Here is a 14,609-nt window from a genome sequence, read left to right on the forward strand (position 1 = left end):
CCGCTAACTTCTTGCAACTCAACGCCAAGAAAACGGAAATGCTGATTATCGGTCCTGCTAAACACCGACATTTATTTAATAATACCACCTTAACATTTGACAACCAAACAATTACACAAGGTGAATCAGTAAAGAATCTGGGTATTATCTTCGACCCAACTCTCTCGTTTGAATCACACATTAAGAGTGTTACTAAAACGGCCTTCTTTCATCTCCGTAATATCGCAAAAAGTCGTTCTATTTTATCCACTAGCGACGCTGAGATCATTATTCATGCGTTCGTTACGTCTCGTCTCGACTACTGTAACGTATTATTTTCGGGTCTCCCTATGTCTAGCATTAAAAGATTACAATTGGTACAAAATGCGGCTGCTAGATTTTTGACAAGAACAAGAAAGTTTGATCATCTTACGCCTATACTGGCTCACCTGCACTGGCTTCCTGTGCACTTAAGATGCGACTTTAAGGTTTTACTACTTACGTATAAAATACTACACGGTCTAGCTCCGTCCTATCTTGATTGTATTGTACCATATGTCCCGGCAAGAAATCTGCGTTCAAAGAACTCCGGCTTATTAGTGATTCCCAGAGCCCAAAAAAAGTCTGCGGGCTATAGAGCGTTTTCTATTCGGGCTCCAGTACTATGGAATGCCCTCCCGGTAACAGTTAGAGATGCTATCTCAGTAGAAGCATTTAAGTCCCATCTTAAAACTCATTTGTATACTCTAGCCTTTAAATAGCCCCCCTTTAGACCAGTTGATCTGCCGTTTCTTTTCTTTTCTCCTCTGCTCCCCTCTTCCTTGTGGAGGGCGGGGGGCACAGGTCCGGTGGCCATGGATGAAGTGCTGGCTGTCCAGAGTCGGGACCCGGGGTGGACCGCTCGCCTGTGCATCGGCTGGGAACATCTCTGCGCTGCTGACCCGTCTCCGCTCGGGATGGTGTCACTATGGAATGGACTCTTACTATTATGTTAGATCCACTATGGACTGGACTCTCACAATATTATGTCAGACCCACTCGACATTCATTGCATTCGGTCTCCCCTAGAGGGGGGCGGGGGGGTTACCCACATATGCGGTCCTCTCCAAGGTTTCTCATAGTCATTCACATCGACGTCCCACTGGGGTGAGTTTTTCCTTGCCCTTATGTGGGCTTTGTACCGAGGATGTCGTTGTGGCTTGTGCAGCCCTTTGAGACACTTGTGATTTAGGGCTATATAAATAAACATTGATTGATTGATTGATTCACTTTTTTATTCGTATTAACAGAACAAAACATGTTCCATAAAATAAACATTGTATGTGTTTACGGAATAAATAACACATTTTGTGCTTAATACATCAATGAAATCCTTTATAAGTTACATGTATCTTATAAACATACACCTTGTCAATGAACTTGACCGCATTTGTTTTTGCTGCAAAAATGTTTTGTCTATTATAGTTTTTATTTTATCAACGGTTTATGGAGCTGGTTATAGATCACTAAATGTTAACATCAAAACTATAATCGACAAAACATTTTTGCAGCACAAGACAAAATGGGAGGGCCAACTTCACAGGTATTTCACCTAATATTTAGGGCTATGGTTTGGTGGCAGCTTTGATAATTATCTCATTGACTTTTGCACAGTCTAATTATTTCTTGCTCTGCAATTGATTATGCATTCAAGGAAAGCTAATATTTTGTCCATTGATAATGTTATTTATTTTGCCTTGGGCTTATTGGGATGTCACTCTAAAGTTTACAGAGTTGTGATTTTAATCTGCTGTACTTGAACTCAGTCTGTTGTTCTTAGAAGAAGGAATCACCTGTACCGTTATGCCCATGTTATTTGTGCTACGACTCTATAGTGTGGTCGAGTTTGCTCACTGCAGGTATAGTGTATTTCTTTTTGCTTTGTGCCTTGACCCGAAAGTTTAGGTTCCGTTCCGTCTACCAGACGGTAAATGGATTGATTACTCTTCTGTAGTGCTGTTCTACATTCAAGGTACTTGTTGTGTATTGCTGGTCTTGTCATCCTCGTCCAGACCTGAGGATGACTTGGTGGTGTGAATGGACCAAATATGACGCCAGTGAGGAAGCGTTGAACAAAATACTTTTATTTGATCGAGCGAGTCCTCACAATTACAGGTGCTCCAGCAAACCTGGAAAAGATCTTTCTCCTTCTGTTGGGGAAACTTCTCCTTTTATACCTTTTTCATGATGACACTTTTTGTTGTTCTAGCTTTGAGGCCGGCCAGTCTGGACAAAGCCCAGTTTATTGGTACCAAGGCAATCAACCTCCTGGCGTTGTCACTCTGTTCAGTTTGAGTCTGGGACCTCCGACCCCTGATCTCTACTCCTACCTATGGGGGCTCCTACCAGATGTCGCAAGTGTATTTCTAGTTCCTACTAAAATCCAAACCCACATTCTTTTAAGATCCCCATTGTCCTGGGGGTAAGAGCAACCAATCTCTGGATGACCTGAAGCTACAGTATCTAAGGGCATATTTCCTTAATAGAACAATTCCCTGAAAAAATTTGTGAGTTTAATGCTAGTTTACAATCGTATAAGAAAAATGTACACGTTACAATTTACCTCATACTCCAAGCACTTTGGGAGGAACAACTGGTCCAAAACGCAACAATTTGGGAGCCTCGTCCGGGCGACACGCTGAGAATTGGACACCTCTTACACTCTTCTGGACAGACTCACTAGTGGCCGAACATAAAACAAGGTAAGCAGAGCCTTTTTCTAAAATCTGCTTTAGGAGTCTGTCTTGAAGTATGTAAGTCAAACACTGTTTGTACCCCAGACACAGAGTGGACATTTTGATAGATTGATTGCATTTTGCCTTGTCCGCCATTGCATATGATGGCCAACTCATGTCATTGCGTCTTAAATCTTTCACCTGTGACTAGAATGGTTGGAGGTTCAAGTCCTTTCATATGTTATATTCTTGGGTTGGAGTCCGTTTGAATAATATGATAAAGATGGAGGTTCAAGTCCTTTCGTATGTTATATTCTTGGGTTAGAGTCCGTTTGAATAATATGATAAAGATTTAGGTTCAAGGTCCTTTCGTATGTTATATTCTTGGGTTCAAGTCTGTTTTAATAATACGATAAAGATAGATTACCGTGACGGGCTGCTTCACATACTCACACACTGATGGCTGGAACAGTAACCATGCACTGCCCATCAGGAGCAAGGGTCAAGTGTCTTGCCTAAGGACACAAAAGACATGACTAGGATGGCGGAAGCTGGGATCGAACCTGGAACCCCCAAGTTGCTGACACAGCTCTACCACACGAGCCACACCGTCCCTTGACGTTGATCGCTTTTCTTCTCACGTGGCTTCTTCATTGGTTTCTCCTAGCAACAAAAACTCCTCAGTCATTTCATCAAGACGTCTTTTTAGCTGATCGGAAAGCCAGCTGAAGCAGCCAGTGGGTCCGTACTTGCCAACCTTGAGACTTCCGATTTCGGGAGGTGGGGAGTGGGGGCGTGGTCGGGGTGGGGTTGGGGGCGTGGCTAAGAGGGGAGGAGTATATTTACAGCTAGAATTCACCAAGTCAAGTATTTCATATATATATATATATATATATATATATATATATATATATATATATATATATATATATATATATATATATATACACATATATATACTGTATATATATATATATACATACATATGTATATATATATATATATATATATATATATATATATATATATATATATATATATATATATATATATATATATATATATATATATATATATATATATATATATGATTTAAAAAAAAAAAAAATATATATATATATATAGCTAGAATTCACTGAAAGGGATGCATTTTCTTATATATATATATATATATATATACATATATATATATATATATATATATATATATATACCGTATTTTCCGCACTATAAGGCGCACCGGATTATTAGCCGCACCTTCTATGAATTACATATTTCATAATTTTGTCCACCAATAAGCCGCCCCGGACTATAAGCCGCGCCTACGCTGCGCTAAAGTGAATGTCAAAAAAACGCTGCGCTAAAGTGAATGTCAAAAAAACAGTCAGATAGTTCAGTCAAACTTTAATAATATATTGAAAACCAGCGTTCTAACAACTCTGTCCCAAAATGTACGCAAATGTGCAATCACAAACATAGTAAAATTCAAAATGGTGTAGAGCAATAAATAGCAACATAATGTTGCTCGAACGTTAATGTCACAACACACAAAATAAACATAGCGCTCACCTTCTGAAGTTATTCTTCATTCGTAAATCCTTCGAATTCTTCGTCTTCGGTGTCCGAATTGAAAAGTTGCGCAAGCGTGGGATCCAAAAATGGCCGGCTCCGCCTCGTCGAAGTCATCGGATTCAGTGTCGCTGTTGTTGTGCAGCAGTTCTGTGAATCCTGCCTTCCGGAAAGCTCGGACCACAGTTGTGACCGAAACTATCTGCCCAGGCATTTACGATCCACTGGCAGATGTTGGCGTATGTCGACCGGCGCTATCTGCCCGTCTTAGTGAAGGTGTGTTCGCCTTCGGAGCTGTGTGAAAAAAGCCACCCGGCCTCTTCGCGTAAACTTCCCTTAACCACTCGCTCATCTTTTCTTCATCCATCCATCCCTTCGAGTTAGCTTTTATGATGACGCCGGCTGGAAAGGTCTCTTTTGGCAAGGTCTTCCTTTTGAATATCACCCTGGGTGGAAGTTAGCATGGCAAGCTAGAACCACAGTGAAGGATGACTTCTCATTCTCTGTGGTGCGAATATTCACCGTACGTGCTCCCGTTCCACAGTGCAGTTCACAGGAATATCAGTTGCTGTGAAATACGGTAGTAATCCGTGTGCGGATGGAGAGATTGCGTCTTTTTATGAACCGGATCCTTGTCCTTTGTAGGAGCCATTTTGTGGTCTTTACAGATGTAAACAGGAAATGAAACGTACGGTGATATCCGCGCGTTTTTTCTTCTTCTTCCGGGGGCGGGTGAAGCGCTTCCTGTTCTATGGGGGCGGGTGCTTTCCTTGGCGGTTGCTTGCGTAGAAGAAGAAGCGCTTCCTGTTCTACCGGGAAAAAAGATGGCGGCTGTTTACCGAAGTTGCGAGACCGAAACTTTATGAAAATGAATCGTAATAAAGCGCACCGGGTTATTAGGCGCACTGTCAGCTTTTGAGAAAAATTGTGGTTTTTAGGTGCGCCTTATAGTGCGGAAAATACGGTATATATATATATATATATATATATATATATATATATATATATATCAAGAGGGACAGAGACAGCGCACAGTGCATGTGGATCACATTTTACCATGGCGAGAAAACATGGAGAGACTGGAATGTAATAGAGTGATCTATGTTTGTCTGTTGCCATCTCCTGGTGAATGTTGGCTATAGCGTACTGTGGTTACTTTTTGGTTGGCCAACGATTTACGTGGTGTTGCGCACCTGACGTCAAGTGTGTGAGTCTGTTCTGAAGTCTACAGTAAAGAGACGTTCTTCATCCCCTCGCCTGTTTATTGCCTCCAACTCAATATTTTACAACAACATTGCTCCATGCGGACCTGGAGGGGGCGTGGCCTCCAGGTCCGCCTGAATTTCGGGAGATTTACGGGACAAAATGTGTCCCGGGAGGTTTTCGGGAGAGGCGCTGAATTTCGGGAGTCTCCCGGAAAATCCGGGAGGGTTGGCAAGTATGCAGTGGGTCTATGACAGTATCATTCCAATTTTAATACATGTACATGTAACGTGTCTCGCAAAATTACTTGTCAATAAATGTTAATATTTAAAAACTTTAGCAAAGATAGTAAAATTGGCCCTAGTGTGTGAATGTGAGTGTGAATGGTGTCTGTATCTGTGTTGGCCCTGTGATGAGGTGGCCCATGTGCAGCTGAGCTAGGCTCCAGCACCCCCCGCGACCCCGAAATGGACAAGCGGTAGAAAATGGATGGACGGATGTAGTTTAAAAAGCTATTTTAAATTGTATTGAAATACATTTAGGATTAGATGATATTTATTTGTCATACTTGTTGCAGTAATAGATATGCAATGAAGAAGAACATTAATAAATAGATAGAAAGTAACATAAAGGCCCTTAACAAGAAAAAGTAGAAGCATTTAAGCCCCATCTTAAAACTCATTTGTATACTCTAGCCTTTAAAATAGACCTCCTTTTGATCTGCCATTTCTTTTCTGCTCTGCTCCCCTCTCCTTCGTGGAGAATTGGGTTGAGTTTTTCCTTGCCCTGATGTGGGATCTGAGCCGAGGATGTCGTTGTGGTTTGTGCAGCCCTTTGAGCTAGACACTCGTAATTTAGGGCTATATAAATTAACATTGATTGATTGATTGATTGAGATTGGCTGACTTAAAACGCAGTGTGGAATGAGATAGATAAATAAATAAATAAATAAATAAATAGGAAATAGTACAGGGAGAGGGGGGGGGACTAAAGGGGAGCTTCCATCAGCTTCAGAGAAGAAGCTCGCAGCTGCTTGCCTGAGGGGAGGGGTTGAAAGTGCTCGTGTTCAGGGTGAGTGGGGTCTTTCATGATGCTTTGTGAATCTATTTGGTGAAAATGCTTAAACTTTTTTTTTTTTACTTTAATTTCCCATTGTTTATTCTCATATACTGTTATCGCCTCTGATTTATTGTAAATTATAATTTCGCCTTTGCCTGCAAATAGAGTTCCGTTAAAAAAGGAGAAAGTCAACGGGAAGTGACGTCATCTACCACTTGCACATGCGCAGACTGATCGTGTGTTTTGGCACCAATCTCGGAGAAGACAACAGAGCAGTGCGGTCTGTAAGTCTGCGTTAATTCCTTCATTTTTACGTGTGTACCTATTCTTCAAAGGTGTGATTAATTATACTTTATCTATTCTTCGTGTCGGGATGAACTCGACTCAGTGAACTCTGAAGCTTCTAAAGCTAACTTAGCATGCTTCTTAGCTTAGCTTGCGAGCTGCTAACAAATAGAACCGGAAGTTTTGAACACATCGCTAAGCAGACACCAGTGTGACTGTAAAGTGTTGTGAAAATATGTAAAATACAAATGCTAGGAGTGTTGGTGAATAAGTGACTAAATGTGGTTTTGGAGGAAATATTTGTAGCGTTAGAAAGATAACAGAGTACGAAAAGGAACGTTCTCCAACAAACGAGGAGAACTAGCGACAACGTCAACTACTGGACGCTGTTTTTTAAGACTATGTAGCAGTTTTGCTAAGTGCTAAAGAAGAAATGTCAACTACTAACATAAATATTTACTGTACAATGTCAGCTTTCACTGGGATGCAGACTGATGGGGTGTTTGTATCTTTCAGCATAACAATTGTGTTCCCTATTTAATGATGAATTCCTCATAATCCTCATGTTAAAAAAAAAAATGCTGGGAGCAAACAACCATGTCAAGATTTCCTTTGTCTTTGGTTCTAAGTTGAAATTCAAAAGTTGACCAACTTCTTGGTTCATGGCCACAACCTTCAACTATAGAGGTGTGAGGCATAATTTATGGTGTTTTTGTAGATGTTTTTATAGAGGGAGTTATTGGGGAAATAAATTAATTCTATTATCTACATTGTTAGTAGGGCTGGGCGATATGGCCTTTTTTAAATATCTCAATATTTTTAGGCTTTTTTAAAATATCTCAATATTTTTAGGCCATATCGCGATACACGATATATATCTCAATATTTTGCCTTAGCCTTGAATGAACACTTGATGCATATAATCACAGCAGTATGATGATTCTATGTGTCTACATTAAAACATTCTTGTTCATACTGCATTAATATATGCTCATTTTAAATGTTCATGCAGAGAGGGGAATCACAACTAGGGATGTCCCGATCGGATCGGCCGCCGATATTTGCCAAAAATGCGTATCGGCAAGGCATGGGAAAATGCCGATCCAGATCCAGTTTTAAAAAAAAACTCCGGTCCGTGTTTTCCAACGCACCGATTTAAATAATACATTCCACTTTTCTGCTGCTCCTTAATTTCTGTTCTGCATTTTCCAGAACACCTTCAACACATCCACAGGTCTGTGGATTCTCACGCAGTTGCTTTTAGCTGCTGGCATTACACGACAGGCTCTTTTCACTCTTTCCTGTGTCTCCCTCTCACAGACAGCAAGCGCACCTTCTTACACACATCACATACTGTCACGTCATACGTCACATACGTATACGCCCTCCCCGAGCAGAGAGGTAGCAGCATGGCTAACGTTAGCTGTGATGCTAGCGCAGTCGCTAAGGTGCGCGCCTGTGCAATTGTGCACTGCTCAAGTGTCCTCTGCGCACAGCAAATCTATGCCACGCACAAAATCAAATAAAAAATAAGCGCTTAACAATTTTCGACACACGGACACGACAGAGAATACAGTTTTCGTCATCATTGTTCAAATATTGTAACATCTGTCGAGACGCTTATCTCCGTTCGGTGCCACACGCCCACACCATCAAAATGCCGAGGCAAACATTTCCAGATCAACACCGTATGAAAAAAATAGTGATTTTTTTAGTTGTGATTTCCTTCTCTGCATGAAAGTTTAAAAGTAGCATATATTAATGCAGTATGAAGAAGAATGTTTTAATGTAGGCACATAGAATCATCATACTGCTGTGATTATATGCATCAAGTGTTCATTCAAGGCTAAGGCAAAATATCGAGATATATGTTGTGTATCGCGATATGGCCTTAAAAATATCGCAATACTTTAAAAAAGCCATATCGCCCAGCCCTAGTTCAATGATGCCATTTCTGTTTGTCATGTATAATTTTGTCTATTTTGTGTTTATCCTTGAATAAACAGGTCAGTTTCTTGTTACCAACCATTGTGTATTATTCAAACTCCCCTAATTCAGCTGGCTAGTTGTTATCAAGAGTACTAAAACCCTTTTCAACATGATTCTGACAACTAAGTAGGCTAAATAACTTTAAACTTTAATACATGCTCGGATAGGCCAGTATCGGTCAGTATCTGTATCGGATCGGAAGTGCAAAAACAATATCGGTATCGAATCGGAAGTGCAAAAACCTGGATTGGGACATCCCTAATCACAACTAAGTCAATTGAGCAAAAGTGTATTTATTAAACAGTTATTAAGCAGTGGCACAGTGGCATGTCATTTCCAAAACAGAAAGTGTAAGATTGTCAGAGACATTGTAAAACAAGCTATGAGTGCACTTTAGTGCATGATGACACACAAGATATTTCAATAAGTGTCACATAAAAATGAGCTGCATATCAAATAGTATATGTCCTACGGTCTTGATGTGGAAATAGTTGTTTCGGCATTTAGTTGGTGTGGCACCGAACGGAGATGTTGACATGTAAAGCTTATGTAACAAAATTTCGTTCTTATCTGTGCTGTAAAGTTCAAATTTGAATGACAATAAAAAGGAAGTGTAAGTCTAAAGACATCTTCCCGCTTGATGCCAAACCACCGTCAGACGATGGACCCCGTGCTGTTTTTCTTGGGAATTAATCATTCCTCCATTTGTTACCAGATTTGAACCTTCTTTCTCTCGTATTACCACTCAAACCACACCGTTAGCTGTTAGCATCACAGCTAACATTACCATGCTGCTACCTCTCTGCTCCGCGAGAGCGTGTGTCGTTGCTCACGTGACAGTATGTGACGTTTGTAAGAAGGTGTGCTTTTTGTAGGCTCTGTGAGGAGAGACAGGAAAGAGTGAGAAACGCATGCAGTTTAATGCCCCGTGGCTAAAAGCAACTGCGTGAGAAAGTATACTCGAATATCACAATATATCCATCCATCCATCCATTTTCTACCGCTTATTCCCTTTGGGGTCGCGGGGGCGCTGGAGCTTATCTCAGCTACAATCGGGCGGAAGGCGGGGTACAATATTGTCATTTTCTATATCGCACAGAGACAAACCCGCGGTATATCGAGTACAAACCCTGTTTCCATATGAGTTGGGAAATTGTGTTAGATGTAAATATAAACGGAATACAATGATTTGCAAACCCTTTTCAACCCATATTCAATTGAATGCACTACAAAGACAAGATATTTGATATAATGCGCCACACATTTTCAATGGGAGACAGGTCTGGACTACAGGCAGGCCAGTCTAGTACCCGCACTCTTACTATGAAGCCACGTTGATGTAACACGTGGCTTGGCATTGTCCTGCTGAAATAAGCAGGGGCGTCCATGGTAACGTTGCTTGGATGGCAACATATGTTGCTCCAAAACCTGTATGTACCTTTCAGCATTAATGGCGCCTTCACAGATGTGTAAGTTACCCATGTCTTGGGCACTAATACACCCCCGTACCATCACAGATGTTGGCTTTTCAACTTTGTGCCTATAACAATCCGGATGGTTCTTTTCCTCTTTGGTCCGGAAGACACGACGTCCACAGTTTCCAAAAACAATTTGAAACCACAGAACACTTTTCCACTTTGTATCAGTCCATCTTAGATGAGCTCAGACCCAGCGAAGCCGACTGCGTTTCTGGGTGTTGTTGATAAACGGTTTTCGCCTTGCATAGGAGAGTTTTAACTTGCACTTACAGATGTAGCGACCAACTGTAGTTACTGACAGTGGGTTTCTGAAGTGTTCCTGAGCCCATGTGGTGATATCCTTTACACACTGATGTCGCTTGTTGATGCAGTACAGCCTGAGGGATCGAAGGTCACGGGCTTAGCTGCTTACGTGCAGTGATTTCTCCACATTCTCTGAACCTTTGGTATTACGGATCGTAGATGGTGAAATCCCTAAATTCCTTGCAATAGCTGGTTGAGAAAGGTTTTTCTTAAACTGTTCAACAATTTGCTCACGCATTTGTTGACAAAGTGGTGTACCTCGCCCCATCCTTGTTTGTGAATGACTGAGCATTTCATGGAATCTACTTTTATACCCAATCATGGCACCCACCTGTTCCCAATTTGCCTGTTCACCTGTGGGATGTTCCAAATAAGTGTTTGATGAGCATTCCTCAACTTTATCAGTATTTATTGCCACCTTTCCCAACTTCTTTGTCACGTGTTGCTGGCATCAAATTCTAAAGTTAATGATTATTTGCAAAAAAATCAGTTTGAACATCAAATATGTTGTCTTTGTAGCATATTCAACTGAATATGGGTTGAAAATGATTTGCAAATCATTGTATTCCGTTTATATTTACATCTAACACAATTTCCAAACTCATATGGAAACGGGGTTTGTATATCGATAAATCGCCCAGCCCTAATTGTTAGCAAAGTTAAATTACCACTGATAGTCACACGCACACACTAGGTGTGGTGAAATTAACCTCTGCATTTGACCCTTGCCCTTGCTCCACCCCCTGGGAGTTGAGGGGAGCAGTGAGCAGCAGCGGTGGCCGCGCTCGGGAATCATTTTGGTGATTTATGTCCGCTCTGAGATCGGAAGGTTGTGGGTTCAAACCCCGGCCGAGTCATACCTATCCATCCATCCATTTTCTACCGCTTGTCCCTTTTTGGGTCGCGGAGGATGCTGGAGCCTATTTCAGTTGCATTCGGGCGGAAGGCGGTGTACACCCTGGACAAGTCGCCACCTCATCACAGGGCCGAGTCATACCAAAGACTAAAAATGGGACCCATTACCTCCCTGCTTGGCACTCAGCATCAAGGGTTGGAATTACCTAGGACTAACTCTTTTATCTTCAGTGAAAATCACAGTACACTTACATTGAGGGCAGTGTTTTCACCACCTGTGTGTGTTATAAGGCGTTGCACACACGTCTGCTGCTGGACAAAATGTTAGTAAATAACTTCATGTTATGTTGTTAAATAATTTAAACAACCTTATCAGGACAATGTCTCATGTGACTGAGTAAAGCTGGACTCTTCTAAAGCATGTGTTTGTCTTCGTGTATCCTGCAGACGTCTGAGAAGAACATCTTTTCCCTGAGCAGCGGGTGTAAACCTCCAGGATGAAGCAGGAGAAACCACAGCCACCCCATATTAAAAAAGAAGAGGAGGAGCCACATATTACCCACATTAAAGAGGAAGTTGAGGAGGTACATCGCCCACACATAAAGGAGGAAGAAGAGGAATACAGTATCAGTCAGAATGGAGAGCATCTTGAAGGAATGGAGGTTGATATCTCCAAGATTCCATTGAATGTTGTCAATGTGAAGAGTGAAGATGATGAGGTCAAAAGTGAAAGTGAGGAGAAGAGAGAGGTGGAGCCTCCAAGCAGCAGCTCAACTCAACACATGACAACAGAAGCTGATGGAGACCACTGTGGAGGATCACAAGGAGACAAGCTCTTAGCTCCACTATCAGATAGTGATGACACAACGTCACACTCTCCTGACACTGATGATGAAGACTCTGAAGCTGATACAACATGTCCCACTGACAACACACACTTTGAATATGCTCACCGTGGCAAAACTTTCAATTACTATAGTAATCTGAAAACACACACGAGAACACACACTGGTGAGAAACGTTTTTCCTGTGTAAGCTGTGGTAAAAGTTTTACACAAAATCATCATTTGAAAACACACATGAGAATACACACTGGTGAAAAACCTTTTTCTTGCTCGTTTTGTGGTAAAGGTTTTACACAAAATCATAATTTGAAGGCACACATGAGAATACATGCTGGTGAAAAGCCCTTTTCTTGTTCATTTTGTGGTAAAGGTTTTACACAAAATCAGCATTTGACAGGACACATGAGAACACACACTGGTGAAAAACCTTTTTCCTGTTCAATCTGTGCTAAAGGTTTTACACACAATATTAATTTGAAATCACACATGACAACACACACTGGTGAAAAACCTTTTTCCTGTTCAGTTTGTGCTAAAGGTTTTACACAAAATACCCATTTGAAAACACACATGAGAATACATACTGGTGAAAAACTTTTTAGCTGTTCAATCTGTGCTAAAGGTTTTACACACAAGAATTATTTGAACGACCACATGACAATACACACTGGTAAAAAACATTTTTCATGCTCAATCTGTGCCAAAGGTTTTGTACGAAAAGATACCTTGAAAAGACACATGAGAACACACTGGTGAGGTAGTGTGAGTTGCAGTGTGTGTGATGAAAGATTCTCATAAAAGTACTAGTGTAAGAAATGTAACACACTCTTGTCAGTGGGTTTCTACCATTGATATATTAGATTTTTAAGATTGGTTTTATGTATGTTAGAAGAATGCATTAGTTTACAACATTGTGTACATTCATTTAAAAAAAAACATTTTCATTGATTGAAAAGGGGACTGAAGTATCAGCTTATTTTGACTAACCATATTAATGTTTTTTAACATTGCTTTTAAAACTATAAACATAACAAAATTCATGTTGCATTAAAAAACATGGATTGTGTATACAGTATAAATTAAATATATTTTTAATTAAAAAGTTGCATATTTTAATTTCTAATTCTAAATCATTTCATTGAGGATGTCCTTTGTATGATATACATATTTGTTTCACATTGTTTCATAGTTTTGCTTTTGAGTGCACATAAAGCCCTCCTAGTTCATATCTATTGGTTCCCATCTGAAACATCTTCTGGATCACGTCTGGAAGCATTTTATTATTTACTTAATACATTATTTGAGCAGTCTTGTATTCTACAAGATCAATTACTTTTAACATGTTTGACCCTTTTCCCAGTGCACCTTTACGGGCACAGCCCTTGTTGCGACCCATGCATGTTCCTGTTCTGTCTACATCTGTCTGATTTTGAACAGGTTTGGACTGATCATTTAATTTCGTTGCACTTTTTAAGTTCAATGACAAAGTACTATTCCATGTGTGACTTTTATGAATCATTTGTCCAGTCTTGATAATCAGTTCTATGAATTATCCTTATTACTCTCTGATGTGATATGACTATTGGGTTTGTGATTGTTTTAGATGTATGTCCCCGGGCCTTTATGCAACAAGCAATGTATGCTTCAAGTAACGTTGGGCACATTAAATGTGGTAAATATTTGTGGAGTGTGTTTTGTTATACCAGATGTGGGGTCGTAGTCCAGAATTGAGAAAGCAGAGGAATATTCCACGCCTGGAGGACGCCACCTCATATTGATACTTTGTGTTATATATTGTAAGAGCGCGTCCGGACCACCCTATGTAAGCTGCCGTGTTGAATGCTACTAGGGTCAGACAGCGCTCAAACAAATTGTATCCAATAGGGCAGTGGTTCTCAAATGGGGGTACTTGAAGGTATGCCAAGGGCTACGTGAGATTTATAAAAAGTATTCTAAAAATAGCAACAATTCAAAAATCCTTTATAATATATTTATTGAATAATACTTCAACAAAATATGAATGTAAGTTCATAAACTGAACATCAAATCAAGTAGGCTATTCCATTCATTACCATAAACCCAGAGTTTCCCCCATGCCATGATGGTTTGACCCTCACTAAAATGTCTGTCAAAAAGAACTATGGAAAGAAATGCAACAATGCAATATTCAGTGTTGACAGCTAGATTTTTTTGTGGACATGTTCCATAAATATTGATGTTAAAGATTTCTTTTTTTGTGAAGAAATGTTTAGAATTAAGTTCATGAATCCAGATGGATCTCAATTACAATCCCCAAAGAGGGCACTTTAAGTTGATGATTACTTCTATGT

General features: G+C 40.3%; 1 protein-coding gene across 2 annotated transcripts; it reads left to right on the forward strand.

Moving 5' to 3' along the window:
- Nucleotides 1-6,689: 6,689 nt before the first annotated feature.
- Nucleotides 6,690-13,275, forward strand: LOC133572730 (uncharacterized). 2 transcript variants are annotated; one of them, XM_061925702.1, is made up of 2 exons: nt 6,690-6,808; nt 11,882-13,275. In XM_061925702.1, exon 2 carries the CDS (start codon nt 11,932-11,934, stop codon nt 13,033-13,035), a length of 1,104 nt encoding a protein of 367 aa, XP_061781686.1. In that variant the 5' UTR covers nt 6,690-6,808; nt 11,882-11,931; the 3' UTR covers nt 13,036-13,275. The 2 variants fall into 2 exon arrangements, with proteins under 2 accessions (XP_061781686.1, XP_061781687.1); XM_061925703.1 differs by having other exon boundaries at nt 6,696-6,804.
- Nucleotides 13,276-14,609: the final 1,334 nt, after the last annotated feature.

This window comes from Nerophis lumbriciformis, linkage group LG30 (assembly GCF_033978685.3).
Source record: "Nerophis lumbriciformis linkage group LG30, RoL_Nlum_v2.1, whole genome shotgun sequence".
Taxonomy (NCBI): domain Eukaryota; kingdom Metazoa; phylum Chordata; class Actinopteri; order Syngnathiformes; family Syngnathidae; genus Nerophis; species Nerophis lumbriciformis.

What these genes read in the sequence shown, in the direction of transcription:
- LOC133572730 (XM_061925702.1), top strand. Translation starts at nt 11,932, where the DNA reads ATGAAGCAGGAGAAACCACAGCCACCCCATATTAAAAAAGAAGAGGAG.